The sequence below is a fragment of the Hemibagrus wyckioides genome, linkage group LG22 (assembly GCF_019097595.1).
Source record: "Hemibagrus wyckioides isolate EC202008001 linkage group LG22, SWU_Hwy_1.0, whole genome shotgun sequence".
Lineage (NCBI taxonomy): Eukaryota > Metazoa > Chordata > Actinopteri > Siluriformes > Bagridae > Hemibagrus > Hemibagrus wyckioides.
This window is the reverse complement of record NC_080731.1, coordinates 11,418,240-11,435,028: the sequence shown is the minus strand read 5'-3', so window position 1 is coordinate 11,435,028 and position 16,789 is coordinate 11,418,240. Positions and strand designations below refer to the sequence as shown.

The window sequence follows — 16,789 nt, the reverse complement described above, 5'->3', positions numbered from 1 at the left end:
TTTAAGGCTTCTGGAGATTTGCATGATCATATTATAAAGCATGTTAGAAAGTCTGTCCTCTGGATAAATCAGTTGATCCAACAGTGATCTAACAAAATCCAGGTTATTCTTTGTGGTATATTTGAGAGAAAGTCATTCATTGGGAACAGCAGAGACAACAGTACAGGTAGAAGTTATGCTGTCCCATCAGTATGTGCCATGGAGTTCTCTCAGGCACCAGGAAGCCTTGATTCCCAGCCAGGTGGTGCTAGTGCCGCAGAGTTAATAACCATGTTACAGAAGGAAATGCTATCTGTGTTAGCCTACCTGCTGCTGGTTTGGAGGTATGTGCAAAGGCAACAAGAACATACCTCCAAACCAGCAGTAACTAGACTAACACAGAAAGCTTCCCCTTAATCAAATGACTCAGTGTCATCAAGCTCTAATCCTCCAAAACCAGAAGCTAGTACACTACACTACAATGGGTTCCAGACCTGGTGAACTGTTCTACACAGTCAAAATGTTCCCTCAATAGAAACCCTTCAACAAGTGGAGCTTGTTATCTATGCATTCCTTCATTATTTGCAGCAACAAATAATGGTTTTGTCATATTGGAAAAAAGCAGGAAACCAGACACTGGGGTCCTTGTGAGAGAAGGAATAATTTGAGAAAAGGGAGTTCTCTCTCACCATCAGGGTGAACAGCATCTTCAGCTTGTGTTTCAATGAAACATGGCCATCAGGGTGTTACACAAACCACAGAACAAGTCAGATAGCTGTGGTATTGGCTAAGAAATTGCACAGTGCTATCAGCGGATTATCACCCCATCAGGAATATCAGAGATATACCTAGGCAAAGGCCGCTTAACCAGTTTCATGCTATCACTGGCCAAATTCTTGCTTCCAACCAGGTGCTGGTTTTTAACTTTTCTTTTTTTGGATCCTGTGATTGATGATAGGGACCAAGCTTTTTTGAATGACCCGATTTTTTCCCCTAATTACTGGTGAGAGAGTAGTTTTATCGGTGTTCTAATCAGGGCAAAGCAATTGTGTGAATTTTATGGTATTCGAAAGATGTACAATGTACCATATCACACACAAGGAAATACTCAGTGTAAACGTTGCCTGGTCTGTTGCTGTCACTTCCGCCTGCACAAATACTATGTTCACCACAGCATCTTAGTTTTGTTATAGCACTACAAATCATGTTTTCAGAACTTTCACCTCATTTTCTCATGTTTGGGCAAGAGCCATGTCTTCCCATGTCTGATTTTCTGTTGGCTTTTTTAATTGAGAAAAGATTCTCATGGATAACAAAACACATGGAACTCTACTGTTTATAAGGCCTTGAGAGCACCAGGTAATGGTGGGTTGGTTTACTGGGTTGCTTCTTCAGATCAATTAGGGTCAGCAGGTTGTTGACCGGAAGATCAGGGGTTCAAGCCCCAGCACCGCCAAGTTGCCACTGTTGGGCCCTTGAGCAAGGCCCTTAACCCTCTCTGCTCCAGGGGTGCCGTATCATGGCTGACCCTGTGCTCTGACCCCAACCTCCAAGGATGGGATATGCGAAGAAAGAATTTCACTGTGCTGTAATGTATATGTGACAAATAAAGGCCATTTCATTTCAGGTGCATTGTACAAGGTCTATTCCCTTAGATTGTTGCTATTGCTTGTACTTCAACTGTAATTTGCATTTTTCTATTACACAAATTACATATACTACAAGGGCTGCAAGTATGGGACTTTCAGGCCTTATGATCCTTAGGGGAACAACCAAGATTTACAGGACAGCACAATAATGACCACCGTGTTCCTGTGTTGGTAATGAAAGTAGATTCGACGAAAAACACAAATGTTTGACTCTTTTAGTGGGTCATGAGATACATGGGTTTTAGTGCTAGAAGGACAGGAGAATAGTTTTATTGGCAGACCACTGATACAATATATTGGGAATATAGATCTATTGGAAGTATAGTTTAGTCTACGTCACCCTGTATTTTGTTTTTGTTCTGTGTAGCACCTCCAGGAGGAACGTTGTTTCATTTCACTGTGTACTGCATCAGCTATATATGGTTGAAATGACAGTAAAGCTTCTTTAACTTTGACTCTGACAAAAAAAAGGGGGAGGAGGTTTAATTGAATATAACGTGTAGCTGTGTTTCATCCTAAATAAAAATAAAAATATCTATGGTTAGGGTTAATAAGTGACATTTGGGACAAAGAAGACCTCTTTATTAACTCATGATTTAACATAGGTAGCACTAAATAGGCAGAAAAAATACTTTTTAGAACTTAACAATAAAAATGTGCCAGTTGTAGATGTTTTATTTTGTTATTTGGGCCATGGCAATGAAAAGATTTGCTTCATAAAAATATGTTTGGATGATAAATATATTCCTTGCAAGATACTTCCGTTAAAACACAGCAATACTATTAACATGTGACAGGCAAGCATAGCTGATGCGATGTTTCACTACTTGTAGCAACATCATAACAGGTAGAACACAAGTGAGTGACTATGTATATTTGGGACAAAAATACACACTCCTGCCAGAGAAATGAGACACGTCTGTGGCTTCAGGACTGAGTCTGTTCCATTGTGTTTGGTTAGATATTAAATGTTTTAAGTTGAATATGGTCAATGTTTCATTAAATCAGAGAATAACAACCTATTTATCTGGGGCATATTTCAGCCTTAAAGGACATTTCTGATATACAGAGGTGGTGACAATTTGTCCGCATACTCTAGAGAAACATCACTGCAAATCAATACTATGTTCTACTGACTGATCACCTTTAGCCTATGATGAAACACTTTTATCCTAATGGGAGTGGTTTCTGCCTGGATGTACCGCCCCCTGTCACAGGGCACAAGGACCCGCTGAATTGTTTGATGAGTAAAGAATGATGGGAAGCATGTACTCTGGTTTTGGCAGTCACCAGACTTCAACCCAATTGAACACAGCATGCTCCAGATTCTGGAGCGATGTGCTAGACAGTCCTCTCCACCACCATCACCAAAATACTAACTGAGGGAATATTTTTTGAATGAAAATGGTTCCTATTGTACCTCCAATACAGATTTCAGAAAGACTTGCTGAAACTTTGCCAAGGTGAACTCAATCTGTTCTAGTGGCTCATCCCAACACCTTATTTAAAATACACCAATCAGCCATAACACTCTGATCGCTGAGAGGTGAAGTGAATAACACTGAATATCTCCTCATCATGGCACCTGTTAGTGGGTGGGATATATTAGGCAGCAAGTGAACATTTTGTCCTCAAAGTTGATGTGTTAGAAGCATTAAAAATGGGCAAGGGTAAAGAATTGAGCAAGTTTGACAAGGGCCAAATTGTGATGGCTAGACCACTGGATCAGAGCATCTCCAAAACTGCAGCTCTTGTGGGGTGTTCCCAGTCTGCAGTGGTCAGTATCTATCAAAAGTGGTCCAAAGAAAGAACCGACGGAAAGTGTCATAAGCAGCCAAGGCCCATTGATGCGGTGAAGGCTGGCCCGTATGATCCGATCCAACAGACGAGCTACTGTTGTTCAAACTGCTGAACAAGTTAATGCTGGTTCTGATAGAAAGGTGTCAGAATGCACAGTGCATGACGGGTCAGGGCTGTTTTGGCAGCAAAAGGGGGAACAACACCAATATTAGGCGGGTGGTCATAATGTAATGCCTGGTCAGTGAATGTTGTTTAGGGTTTTGTCACCTGTTGGACAAACCAGCAGCAGATGCAACATAAATATATATAACAGTTTTAATCTGGTCCATACATTCTGTATTTATGCATTCACATTAATAGATGACCAAATATGTCCTGTCCATCATCAGACCACAATAATGCAAAGTTACGTCAATTAGCAAAGTGCACGTGAGGAGTTTAGGGGGCGTGGTTTTGGCGCGGGGCTCGCCACTGCGTTATGGCGCATCTGCTTAGTGATTGGCTGCTGACTGTATAATCAGGAGGCGGACAGCCTAGATACTTTTAAGACAGTTCACGGGAAACTTCACACATCAGTAGCTAAGCGTCGGTGGGTCACACGGAGTGGGGTGTGACTGAGCAATTTTTTTAGTTTCTCTCAATTATTATTATTATTATTTTTTTATTTTTATCTGGAAATAAAATGCAGAGCTGCGCGAGATCCTGGGCGGTTATGACCAGCAGAGCGGTGACCACCCGCGTGCAATACAAAAGCTACAGGACCGCCTGTGGGAAGAGGAATGCAGTCCAGAAAACACACGCAAAAACAAAACTTTTACATCAATCCCCAAATATCCGCGAGCTGAGAACCTGTGCGGTTTTGGGCTCGAGGATGATTGACAGGATACTGCCGAGACATGATGATTTCGCTGAAAGACACATTGGACCTGGTGACAAAGAGAAGAGAGAGATGCTCAACACTCTCCGAGTTGGGGTGAGTTGGGGGGGCTGATACAGCAATATCTATAACCATGTTTAAAGTTCAATGGGTTAAGTATGAATTATTACTCACTTTCCTCCTGCAGTTCTGTAAAGTTATTGAAAGTCCAGCTTGATGTCTGTTTGTGATGCACATGACTGTTTTATCCGTTTGGTTTCAGTCCATATCAGAGCTCATAGAAAACACAATCCCATCATCTATTCGCCTGGAAAGGAATCTGAAAATGGACGACCCAGTGTGTAAGTTTTTCCCCACTCTTTGCTTACAGCAGTCTCTTGTGCGCGAGGCAGAAAAGCACGTGTGGTTTGTTGTTGTAATTTAATCTGTTAATCCTAGACATGGCAGAGATGAAGATTATATGGGTGTGTGGTACATTTTAATTGTTTGTATGCGCATGCATCAAGATCATTCGAGGCTCTCACACGCACAAAAAGAGTTCTAAAGAGCATTAATGTAGTCAGAGGCATGAACGTGGGATTTTTCTGAGGAACCGGATCCAAACAAAAAGCTGTGTCTGTGGCGGAATGTAGGCTGCACGCTCACTGTGTGCCAATAGCCAGGCTGGCCGCTTTCCACTGTGAAGTCTTCCTTTGCACATATTTGGAGTTGTTGTTTTTTGGGTTTTTTTTTTTGTTTTTTGCAAGAACCCCAAACTTCTGCCGCCCCTTCAGTCCTTTGCCAGTGGGATGACAAGCTGAGTGTAAAGTTCAGCTCGAGCTGCTGGAGCACGAGGCCAGTTTGAGCTGGTTAGCGTCAGCTTTACGTTACATCACATACATCAGTGACAGAGGCGCAACGCACGCGCTCTTAACATTAACCTGTTCCCATGTTGTGTTCCCATGTTGTGTTCATGTAGCACAGATGAGGAAGGAGTGATTTCACACTGCATATGCACTGCATTTATTTGTTCCTAATTGTTCAGTTGTTTTGTCTCATTTATGGAAAAGAAAGTTTTGCCCCTTGGAAGTTAAGGATATATTGCTCAGCCCACCATTTTGAGTCTATCTGTCTGTCTGTCTGTCTATAAATTATATCTGGTACAAGAGAGTGCTCAGTGCTCTTTGCATTAAAACACAATAAAAGAAGAGCAAACCTAAATGCTCATAATTATATTAGGCATAACAACTTTGTGTCATCTCAGTAAAATCTTACTTCAGTTAATAATTCGGGACTTTACATTAAGTAAGCGTCCATTTAGAGAGAACCCAGATGCCAGTTCTCTCTCTCTGTGTATGTGTGTGTATTGTAGTAATAAAGCAAGCCATGCTGAAGAGCTCCATGGGGGATTTCAGATACCCCCCCCAATACTGGATTTTGCTGGTTCAACTGCCCAAAGCTTGCTTTGCAAATCCAGTAAAAAAGGTTTGCACATGAACTGCACATTCATTTCCAACCTCATGTACAGGTTGGAAAAATTCAACTGATTTTAAAAAGGCTACCCAGATATCACACACTCCAGTTTAGCCAGCTAGCCAGTGGTATGTATTTATGTGTCAAATGTATTTATCCCAAGTCAATAAAATGTCCTCATTTTTCAATATTTCTGAAACTCATCTAGCAGAATATTTGACATTTCATTGTGAGAGGTTTATGATGGTGTGATGAGACTTTTTCAGCATCAGACATGCTGTTTGGTATGACACTTCATAGTTAAAACAAGTTAGAACAAGGCCGGCAAGGGTCTGTCCAAATCCTGAGTCTAGCAGATATTGCTGCACGGGTGTGTGCATTCGGTGTGTGGGCCTCAGTCTGTACTACCGTATTGTCCATGCTCTGCTGAGTTGCTGTGTTACTAATCTGCACCACAATGTTTGGGAATTCCAGCATGCTCCAGTGCATCCAAGCAACTAGAATTCGACTAGCTCCAAAAGCCACCAAGAAATACCCCACATGTGTCCATCTTCCCAACTCATGATTAATAATAACCAGTTCCACAATGTTAAATGTAAATATTGACATGTCAATGAAAAAGGAGTCACGCGGAACACTTCATAACAGGCTGTTATAATGGAAAAAAAACTTTGGTTGGTCGGTCTGCCATAACAGAGTTGCAGTTATTTGAATAATCACACATTATACCACGTCTGACCAGACTTGAGGCATTGTCATGTTAAATAAATGGATGCATATTCGTTCACTTGTGTGCTACATTTCATTGTATGAAAATCCTCTTGTCTCAAAGGCCTTGTTCATGCATTTTTCTGAATGTCAAGTTGGGTTATATTTATGGTTGGCTATTTGTGGCTCCAGCGGAGTCACATGGGAGAATTGCTCGTGTTTAACAAAGCATGATCACTAAACCCTTTCCTCATGTGAATGCATGTTTATTTTTTTTGTTCAAATAATATTTGAACATTAAAGTTAAAAACATTTCAGGATAAAATTGTTTACTCTTTACAGGTGAGAATGAAATTCTCGAGTCCCTCCAAAAGATTGCTTCCAAGAACAAGATTTGGCGGTCCTACATTGGAATGGGCTACTACAACTGCTCAGTGCCCCCTGCCATACAGAGAAACCTTCTGGAAAATTCTGGATGGTGTGTCCTCCTAATCCCTTTATGCTTCGTATTCAACAGCAAGCCAAAGTGCAGTGAAAGAGATTTTATTAGTAGAGACTTGCATTTCATGTGGAATCTGGCACAAAAGTCGGAGTGATGTTTTCAGCCTGCTAAAGTACAAGCTGTACAGGTTCACTGCATAATAGGGCTACAATACAAGTTTTCACTGCCATTTTAGAACATACATTCACTTTTGAAACGTTTCCTCTACGCAGGGTGACCCAGTACACTCCGTACCAGCCGGAGGTCGCACAGGGTCGCCTGGAGAGTCTGCTCAATTATCAGACCATGGTGTGTGACATCACTGGTATGGCAGTGGCCAATGCGTCCCTTCTGGATGAAGGCACTGCTGCTGCTGAAGCCATGCAGCTCTGCCACAGGTTAGAAGACTTGAGAATAAACAGCCAGCAAAATAGATCAGAAATATTGTGCTTTTATCTCCTTGGCTGTGGGTCTCATTTGACTGCTTTATGTCTGCAGGCAAAACAAGAGAAGGACGTTCTACATTGATCCCCGTTGTCATCCACAGACCATTGCAGTAGTGCAGACCAGAGCCAAGTACATCACCTTGATTGAGACACACTATTGATATAAAGCATATATGTATATAAAGAGCAGTTTATAATAATTGGTGGCCTTTTGTAATTTGTAGCTACATCGGGGTGAATGCTATACTGAAGTTGCCCCATGAGATGGACTTCAGTGGAAAGGATGTGTGTGGAGTGCTCTTCCAGTATCCTGACACTGAAGGCAGGGTGGAAGACTTCACTGAACTTGTGGATCGGGCTCATAAGGGTGGGGTATGTATTACATAATAGGGCTGTTAAACGTCCTGACAACTAAAAAGAAATAATCATCATTTTTCAGAGGTTTCCAGATGTTTTGATACATTTTTCACAGATCTTTATTTTTACAGTCCTTCTGACTATCTGCTCCAACATTTATTTATTTTTTTATATTACGATTAAAGGCTCTGGCTTGTTGCGCTACCGATTTGCTGTCTCTTTGTGTCTTGCGCCCGCCTGGGGAATTTGGGGTGGACATCGCACTCGGTAGCTCCCAGCGCTTCGGAGTTCCCCTCTGCTATGGTGGACCTCATGCTGCTTTCTTCTCAGTCAAGGAGAACTTGGTCAGAATGATGCCAGGAAGAATGGTTGGAGTCACAAGGTGGGTTTTAATAGTAGCTGACTGTGATTTTCCAAATTTTTTATTTATAGGAACAATTATGCATTCACAATTGTGATATGTAAATGATGATTTCTAAACTCTTATTGGCTGAATTGAATCATATAATTTGATATTAGTGTCAAAACTGTTAACAGTGACAAAGTGAATTTTTTCTCCCCATATACAACAGAGATGCTTTTAATACTAAACCTAAATCTAAATTGTTATATGCATAACTGAATATATATACATATATAATATGTCACTGCTCATTTAAATATGGACACACCCATCTATCTGCCTATCTATATTATATTATATTATATTATATTATATTATATTATATTATATTATATTATATTATATTATATTATATTATATTATATTATATTATATTATATTATATTATATTATATTATATTATAGCTTCAGAGGTTATCTAAAATAACTTATTTAGTTAGTGCCTTTGCTTTTAATTTAACTTTAAAATTTAATCTGTTTTCTGATGGCACTCTTTCCATGACATGGTGTGCAACATCCTCCAATTAACACAGATTAATCAAAATCTGACTGTGGATTTGAGCATTTGTATTTATCTGTGTGCATCTTCCATAGCTGGGTGCTTTATGTAAGCATGGTTAAAGCAGTCTGAAAATGTACTCACAATTCCTACATTCCTTCTCATTCACAGGGATGCTGCTGGAAAAGATGTATATCGTCTAGCTCTACAGACCAGAGAGCAACACATTCGCCGAGACAAAGCCACAAGCAACATTTGCACAGCTCAGGTGGATCTCTCTAACTGCAGTGCACTAAATAATGCAATATGCCACCATAATTAGTGAGTGACTAATGTGCAACTCAATATGACCTCTCAGGCTCTTTTGGCAAACATGGCTGCTATGTATGCGCTGTACCATGGCCCACAGGGACTAAGGCACATTGCTGAAAGGACTCACAAAGCAACGTTGATTCTTGCTGAGGGTTTGTCATCAGTCATTTCCTCTTTGATACACGAGTAAAAAATTTGCCACTGAGTGCCAATGTCACTGTGACCTATCAATCATTTCCCTGTTATCACAGGACTAATCAGGGCTGGACACAAGCTCCAAAATGAAACCTTTTTTGATACTCTGAAGATTCACTGTGGTGTTTCTGCCAAAGACGTACTGGACAAGGCTGCACAGCGCAAGATCAATCTACGAATCTATGGTGAAGGCATGGTAAGTCCTTTATAGCAGTGTGTGTGTGTGTGTGTGTATGAGGAACACATTTACTGAATTGCTATATGACTCTATTCGTCCCTATTAAAGGTCTCCATGAACGTTTAAAAAATAGTTTTATTTGAACGGTTTCAGCTTGGAGTGTCTCTGGATGAGACGGTTACAGAGAGGGACTTGGATGACCTGCTGTGGGTGTTTGGATGCGAATCCTCTGCTGTGAGTACCCAAGAGAAGCCAAACATGAGATACAGAATGAAAACGGCATAATGCAAGCAGCGCTGTTGGTTTTGAATTGTAATTAGACGAGAATTGATAAACTATGAATGAAATCTTCTGACTATTAATGTGGTGATTTCTGTTCCAGGAACTTATTGCTGAAAAAATGAGTGAGAGACCCAAAGGCCTTCTAGCAAGTCCTTTCAAGAGGACCAGCAAGTTCCTGACCCATCCAGTGTTCAACAGGTCTGTGATGAGGCTTTCAGCTTAACATTGCTAATTAAATATTTATTCATGTGAAGTATTAATAGCTCCTCTTTCAGTTGCTGTGGAATCACGGCAGAACAGCTAATACTTTTATAAACCTGTATCATTTGGGGAAATGCATCAGCGTCATAGGAATGCTAAATAATGACTTCAACAGAGAAAATCTGCAGTCATCCGCATCATTTTACTGTCTCTTATGTTGACAGACATTCAGAATAATGTCTGAGATTACAAAACACAATGGCAAGGCTGTTTGTAATTAGAACAGGATGTGACCGGATGTAACACGGCTATAAATCAGACAACCCGAAATTACCGGGCAGGTTATGTAATGCTTCAAAGCCCGTCTGGAGAACTCCATAGCTGACTGGTTTCCCTTCTTACACAGTTAATCATAAACAGCTAGATAATTAGAATTACGTGAATTGCCCGAGGATTGTTTTCCATAAAATTCTAAAACTGCAGAGGTTTGTTTCTCGCACATTTTGTAATCTTGGCTAGATGGCTTATGGGTTGAGTCATATGGTTTAGGATGACTTATCACACTGGAGGACCAGTCAGACTACTTTTCCCCCATTCGGTTTCAGTGTGTTCTGCTCAGCTTTTTTCCCCATCTATGCTTAGTAGTAATTTAATCATGTTTTGCACTTTCAGTTATCACTCAGAGACCAACATTGTACGCTATATGAAAAGATTGGAGAATAAAGACATTTCTCTTGTACACAGTATGATTCCACTGGTAAGTCATGAAGATTTACAGATTCGAAAATATATATATATATATGACATATACATGTCATTATGGGCTGTGCGAACATCCCATTGAAACTGTCTTTAAATGCAGGGATCCTGCACAATGAAGCTGAACAGCTCGTCTGAACTCATGGTGAGTCATGCTTATTCTGGCTTACGCAGGACAATCGTGGATAGCCTTGGTGCCGTTGTCAAGGTTACGTTTGGCTCGAATATAAGAATGTGCGCCGTCACCAAGACCATGTACCCTACATGCTTAGGAATGTGTAGGCCGTTGTTTCGCCAAATGGCCAGTCAATTCACAGTTTCTTTGCTCTCTCCAGTCTGTTGACCCTCGCCGAGCCAGCTCATTCATGAAAATGCGTTTTTTTTTTTTCACTCATTGACAGCCAATCACCTGGCAGGAGTTCGCTAACATCCACCCCTTTGTGCCACTGGACCAAGCCGAGGGTTATCAGCAGCTCTTCCATCAACTGGAAAAGGATCTTTGTGAGATCACAGGATATGACAAGATCTCTTTTCAACCAAACAGGTAAGCACCGCATCTGCTGCAGTGATTTAGTAAAGCAGATATTTTCACTAGCGGTCAGTAGGGAATAACAAAGATTACAAACTGCAGTAGTCAGTGTTGAAGCTAAAGTAAAACTCTGCTATATATCAAGCAATTATCTTTGATTTAATGTTTCCTTGGACAACTTTGCACAAATCAAAACCAGCAGAGCACTTGTTCTTCCTGTGGACAGTTAAGTCAATTAAGGAAGGAATAAATTAGGGCTGTATGATGTGTGATGTTACTACCCCAAAGCTGATTACTTTCCAGTAACAGTAATTACTAATTTCCTGTAACAGTATGTCCTAACAGTAATTTGCCAATTATTTCAATTTACTGAAAAGTGACACGCTAGAATTGTTATCCAATTATTGTTACCCAAATTTTTCTATTTCTTTAAGTTCATAAGCGAAAAAAAAATTCAAGTTACTGAAAACCAGTCACCTGAAAACTTTTCATTCTTACAAAGTCTCGACACTGGGGACATAAAACAAATGTCTCCTTACTGATAACTTTTCATCCTTTTTTATAATTAGGCTTAGGTTCTACGGCATGTCTGCCATATAAGTCGCTCTGAATGACCCGATACTATAATTTTCTTTTAAGTATTAAAAGCACTGTGGTATGAGGTCTGTTAATGTTTGTTAAATATTAAGACAGCACAAGCACAGGTTGATTAACACTTAATACATTGTGTGTGTGTGTATTTTCCATGCTGCACTTTATCCTCGTTGAGATATTGTCTTTAAGAACTTTGAACTATGATCTGCTGAGGCAGAATTGCGTGCCAGCCTGAACACTCTGTTGCTTTTCCATACAGTGGTGCTCAGGGAGAGTATGCTGGCCTGGCTGCTATCAAAGCTTATCTGAACTCCAAAGGAGAATCCCACAGAAGTGTGAGTGTCTATCCATGTAATCAATAAGCAACTAATCTAATATGGAACCCACATCAGTTGATCAAGTCACAGAACAAAAGGAAAGTCATGACTAGCTGGGAACAGATAAAATCTTTACAGATGTTTGTCTGTCCCTTGACGAATTATCAGAATGCTTGTTTGTACCGGTATGCACCAGGAGACAGATAAGAACAGCAGTATTACACAACAGCTGGTTCAGTTTGGTTATAACGGACGTAATAATTTAACTAGTTATATTTTGCAATTTAAATGGATGGGATTGTTTGTGTTGGACAGCTCAGCTATTTGCATGTATTGTAGGTAACTAATGAACTTCAGTACTGAGCTTCTTCAGAACTGTATAAAGGGTCAATACTTGAACAAGCCGAAGATGGTAGCATAAAATAGAGGAAGAAACGGCGTATTCAAGATAATCTGTATCGCTTGTTGTTTTGCAATCTGACTTTAAACCACCTCACTTGAAAGCACATCTTAGATAATGGACAGTACACCTGAAACAGCCAAGGTCCAAACTGCCATGGTTGAGCAAATAAAATATACAGCAACCAGCACATTTTCAGGAGCTTGCTGTAATTTGCTTCCATGAAAAATTCCATATTTGGTGGTTCCAAAAAAAAAAAAAGAGTTAAAAAGTAAGAATAATCCCGGGGGCATTGACTGTTAAGTTTGCCTTTAGTGATCATGAATCATGAGCAGGTTTGTGTACACCACCACCATGGTTTTAAAATGAAGCAATCAAAACAGACTGACTGTGTTTCTAAACAATTTCTAAACAATGAATGCGATACTTTTCTTAAACCCCTTAAATTAAAGCTGAAAGTCCACACACCAATCTCCTGTTGATTTTTCAGATCCATTCTAGTGGGGTACAGAGACACAATCACATTTTTTATGACTGTCCAAATACTTAAGAACAGGACCTGAAGGTAGATAAGGATTGTCTGTGTCCTTACTATTTTTAGCACAGTTTATAAATGCAACAGATTTCTTTAGCATAGTAACAGTACTCACCAGTCCTGTCTCTTTCTGATTTTAGCCTTGTGTATATATTCTAGTTTCTTTTTTTAAATGCATCATTCAGAGGGCATCTTTTCAGTGTCCTGTCCACTCATGTCCTCGGTGAGAAGCTTACTGTCTGTGTTTTTAAATCTCAGGTGTGTCTGATTCCTAAATCTGCTCATGGAACAAACCCTGCCAGTGCCCAGATGGCTGGCATGAAGGTCCAGGTTGTGGAGGTGGACAAAGATGGCAGCATTGATGTGCCTCATCTGAAGGCAATGGTACAGAATAATACTGTATAAGCATCTTGTTCCTCCTGAATACACTGATGTTTGGCTGTCTCTTTGCCATTGTCTCCATGCACAGAAAGGGAAGAAAAATCTTAATGTATACGGCATATAGTGCTTCTGTAAAGCTTAATATACAGTGTAATGAGTGTGTGGGTAAATTTATTTATTTATTTAGCTGCCATTTTGTTCTAATAATAAGGAAAAATTTCAGCAAGAATCAAGAGGAAGGTGTACAAGACAGTGGTGAGACCGGCCATGCTGAATGGTTTGGAGACAGTGTCACTGAGACAGAGACAGGAGTCAGAGCTGGAGGTGGCAGAGCTGAAGATGTTGAGGTTCTCTTTGGGAGTGACAAGGTTGGACAGGATTAGGATCGAGTACATCAGAGGGACAGCTCATGTTGGATGTTAGGGGGACAGAGTTAGTGAAGCTAGTGGGTGTGAATGTTGAGGATGCAGTAGATAGGGATAGGTGGAGAGAGATGATTCGCTGTGGCGACCCCTGAAGGGAAAAGCCAGAAGAAGAAGGAAAATGTTATGCAAAATAAGTTCACATGTATCAGAGTCAGTAGAAACTGTATTATATCCTGGGGAAACAAGGATGAAAGCCTAAATATTATAATGTTAAGTAAGTCCCAAAGAAGAGGTTATAAAGTCTGAAACAAGTACTTGCTTTATAACGCCGCACTGCCGCTCATATGTTTTTGCCTCTTTCTGATTTCGTCACCTTTTTCATCCACAGGTTGATAAGCACAAAGCAAACCTGGCTGCAATAATGATCACATATCCCTCAACTAATGGTGTGTTTGAGGAGAACGTTAGTGAGGTGTGTGAGTTAATCCACCAGAATGGCGGACAGGTCTATCTGGATGGGGCTAACATGAACGCACAGGTGAGGAAAAACATCCGTTGAGGACTGTTTAAACTTGTCTGGGAGGGTTCAAAGATTCCAGTAAGCATCGTCATAAATTAAAATCTGTATTGTTCCCAGGTTGGATTGTGTCGGCCAGGAGATTATGGCTCGGATGTTTCTCACCTGAATCTTCATAAGACCTTCTGTATTCCTCACGGAGGAGGAGGACCTGGAATGGGTCCAATTGGAGTGTAAGTTCAGATTTTACCAGCGGGTATATACTGTAGCAAGACCGTAATCTAAAGTGTACAGATGTTTTAAGGTGGATTAAAGAATATTTTTGGAGTGGCATTTTTTCCATGACCATCTTAATTTTTCAAACCTGAATAAAGGAGGGCAGTAAAAGTATTTGGTTCATTTAGAATAGATAAAGTCTCAATAATTATAAGGGGGGTTCAAAAACAGCTTTCATTTACAGTACTTCCTCCTAATGCTCTGTTCAGCTTAAATTTCCTTTGTGTAGAATTAAATGGATTCGTTCTTTCTTGTTCACATGCATCATGCTCTGGGGGAAAAAAAAAAAAAGGCACTCCCTTTGCATCTATAACAGCTTCAACTCTTCTGGGAAGGTTTTCCACAAGGTTTAGGAGTGTGTTTATGGGAATTCCCCTAGAAACACATTTGTGAGGTCAGGCACTGATGTTGGACGAGAAGGCCTGGTTCGCAGTCTCCACTCTAGTTTATCCCAAATGTGTTCTATCAGGTTGAGGTCAGGACTCTGTTATCCTGGGGTTATCCTCCACAAAGTTGGGAGCATGAAATTGTCCAAAATGTCTTGGTATGCTGAAGCATTAAGAGATCCTTTCACTGGAACTAATGGGCCAAGCTCAACCCCTGAACCCACACTTTTGGCAATATAGTGTACTGTATATCAATTAAAAAACAGTTTTTGGAATGTTTATTGTAATAAACAAATGTATGCACTCAATAAAATTCATTCCCTGCTGTTAAGTTTGCTCTGTAAACTGCTGTTTCAGGAAAGAACATCTTGCCCCATTCCTACCAAGCCACCCAGTGGTGAACATGCAGTGTAGCAAAACAAGTTCACTCGGCACCATCAGTGCTGCCCCCTGGGGTTCTAGTGCCATCCTGCCAATCTCCTGGGCCTATATAAAGGTAAAGTGACTGTCAGCCAGGAGGAAAAGCTATTTTTAGTTATAAATTAATGATAAATTATTGTGGGTATGATAATACACATTGTAATGTTTTTGTAGATGATGGGTGCTAATGGTCTAAGGCATGCAACCGAGGTGGCCATCCTCAATGCGAACTATATGGCAAAGAGACTAGAAAGCCATTACAAGGTCCTGTTCAAGGGCTCTAAAGGTGGAGAACAGTTTTGATGAATAAAGTGTCATTTAATATGTGGGTAGTAATTTTTTTTATTGTTATTGGAGATTTTTCTGAAAAACAACTGCTCTCTTTACAGGTTTTGTTGCTCATGAATTTATACTGGATGTTCGACCGTTCAAAAAGACGGCCAACATCGAGGCAGTGGACATCGCTAAAAGACTGCAGGACTATGGTACAGGATTAGAGATGTTTGAAAAGAGCTAACGCAGCTTGTTTCGTTGTAGTTGATTATCTACGGGTATTAATTATTAATAATTTACCAGGTTTCCATGCTCCTACGATGTCATGGCCTGTGGCTGGAACACTAATGATTGAACCAACTGAGTCGGAGGACAAGGCTGAGCTGGACCGTTTCTGTGACTCCCTGATGGCCATTCGACAGGAAATCGCTGACATCGAGTCAGGCAGGATGGATTCTAGAGTGAACCCGTTAAAGGTACATAGTATAATTTGAGCTAGAAGCTTGAAGTATTCTTAAGTAAATGAACAATGCAACAGTTAGCCAAAAAGGCTCAACAAAGTGAATTCATCCAAGTCTTGTTGTACGCAGATGTCTCCTCATTCTCTGGCATGCATTGCCTCAAGCACATGGGACAGACCTTACTCTAGGGAGTCTGCTGCTTTCCCCATGGTATGATATTTTATGATTATTAATTGTTTAAAAAACAAAAATAAATTATACATTTTACAATCTGAACCAACTTTTTTTTTTGCAGCCTTTTGTGAGACCTGAGACTAAGTTCTGGCCCACAATTTCGAGGATTGATGACATCTATGGTGACCAGCATCTCGTGTGCACCTGCCCCCCCATGGACATCTACGAATCTCCGTATGAGGAGTGCGCATCCTCGTGACCATCTCCCAGCAACCGTTCACTTCACTCACCTTCCTCCAAATAATTCCTCTCCAGCACTGTATGATCCATCTCTCTTCAGCTCTGTGTTTAGTTTCACTTGGTGCCTTGTTTTCTTGTTCTGCACATTCTATACCTCTCTCTGTAGGTCTACTAAAACAACTTATTCGAATTGATTTAGTGATCAGCTTGCACAGGTATGTTATTTTATTCCATGTATAAAAAAAAAAAATCGTTAAATGTGTAAGGATTTTGTTTTGGGTGTATGTAGATGTAACTTGATGTATCTGTTCTCTTGATTTTTTTTTTTTTTTTTTTTAATAAA

At 40.3% G+C, this 16,789-nt stretch overlaps 1 protein-coding gene across 1 annotated transcript; it reads left to right on the top strand.

Annotated features, from left to right (window-relative positions):
- Positions 1–3,990: 3,990 nt before the first annotated feature.
- gldc (glycine dehydrogenase (decarboxylating)) lies at positions 3,991–16,779 on the top strand. The gene is made up of 25 exons (XM_058375221.1): positions 3,991–4,401; positions 4,568–4,646; positions 6,808–6,943; positions 7,180–7,344; positions 7,445–7,522; positions 7,617–7,764; positions 7,935–8,131; positions 8,823–8,919; positions 9,010–9,115; positions 9,215–9,354; positions 9,490–9,570; positions 9,719–9,816; positions 10,492–10,576; positions 10,682–10,723; positions 10,980–11,122; positions 11,961–12,036; positions 13,212–13,337; positions 14,088–14,237; positions 14,337–14,449; positions 15,236–15,374; positions 15,473–15,584; positions 15,688–15,783; positions 15,875–16,047; positions 16,162–16,242; positions 16,328–16,779. Exons 1-25 carry the CDS (start codon positions 4,111–4,113, stop codon positions 16,463–16,465), a joined length of 3,090 nt encoding a protein of 1,029 aa, XP_058231204.1. The 5' UTR covers positions 3,991–4,110; the 3' UTR covers positions 16,466–16,779.
- The last annotated feature ends 10 nt before the right edge of the window (positions 16,780–16,789 follow it).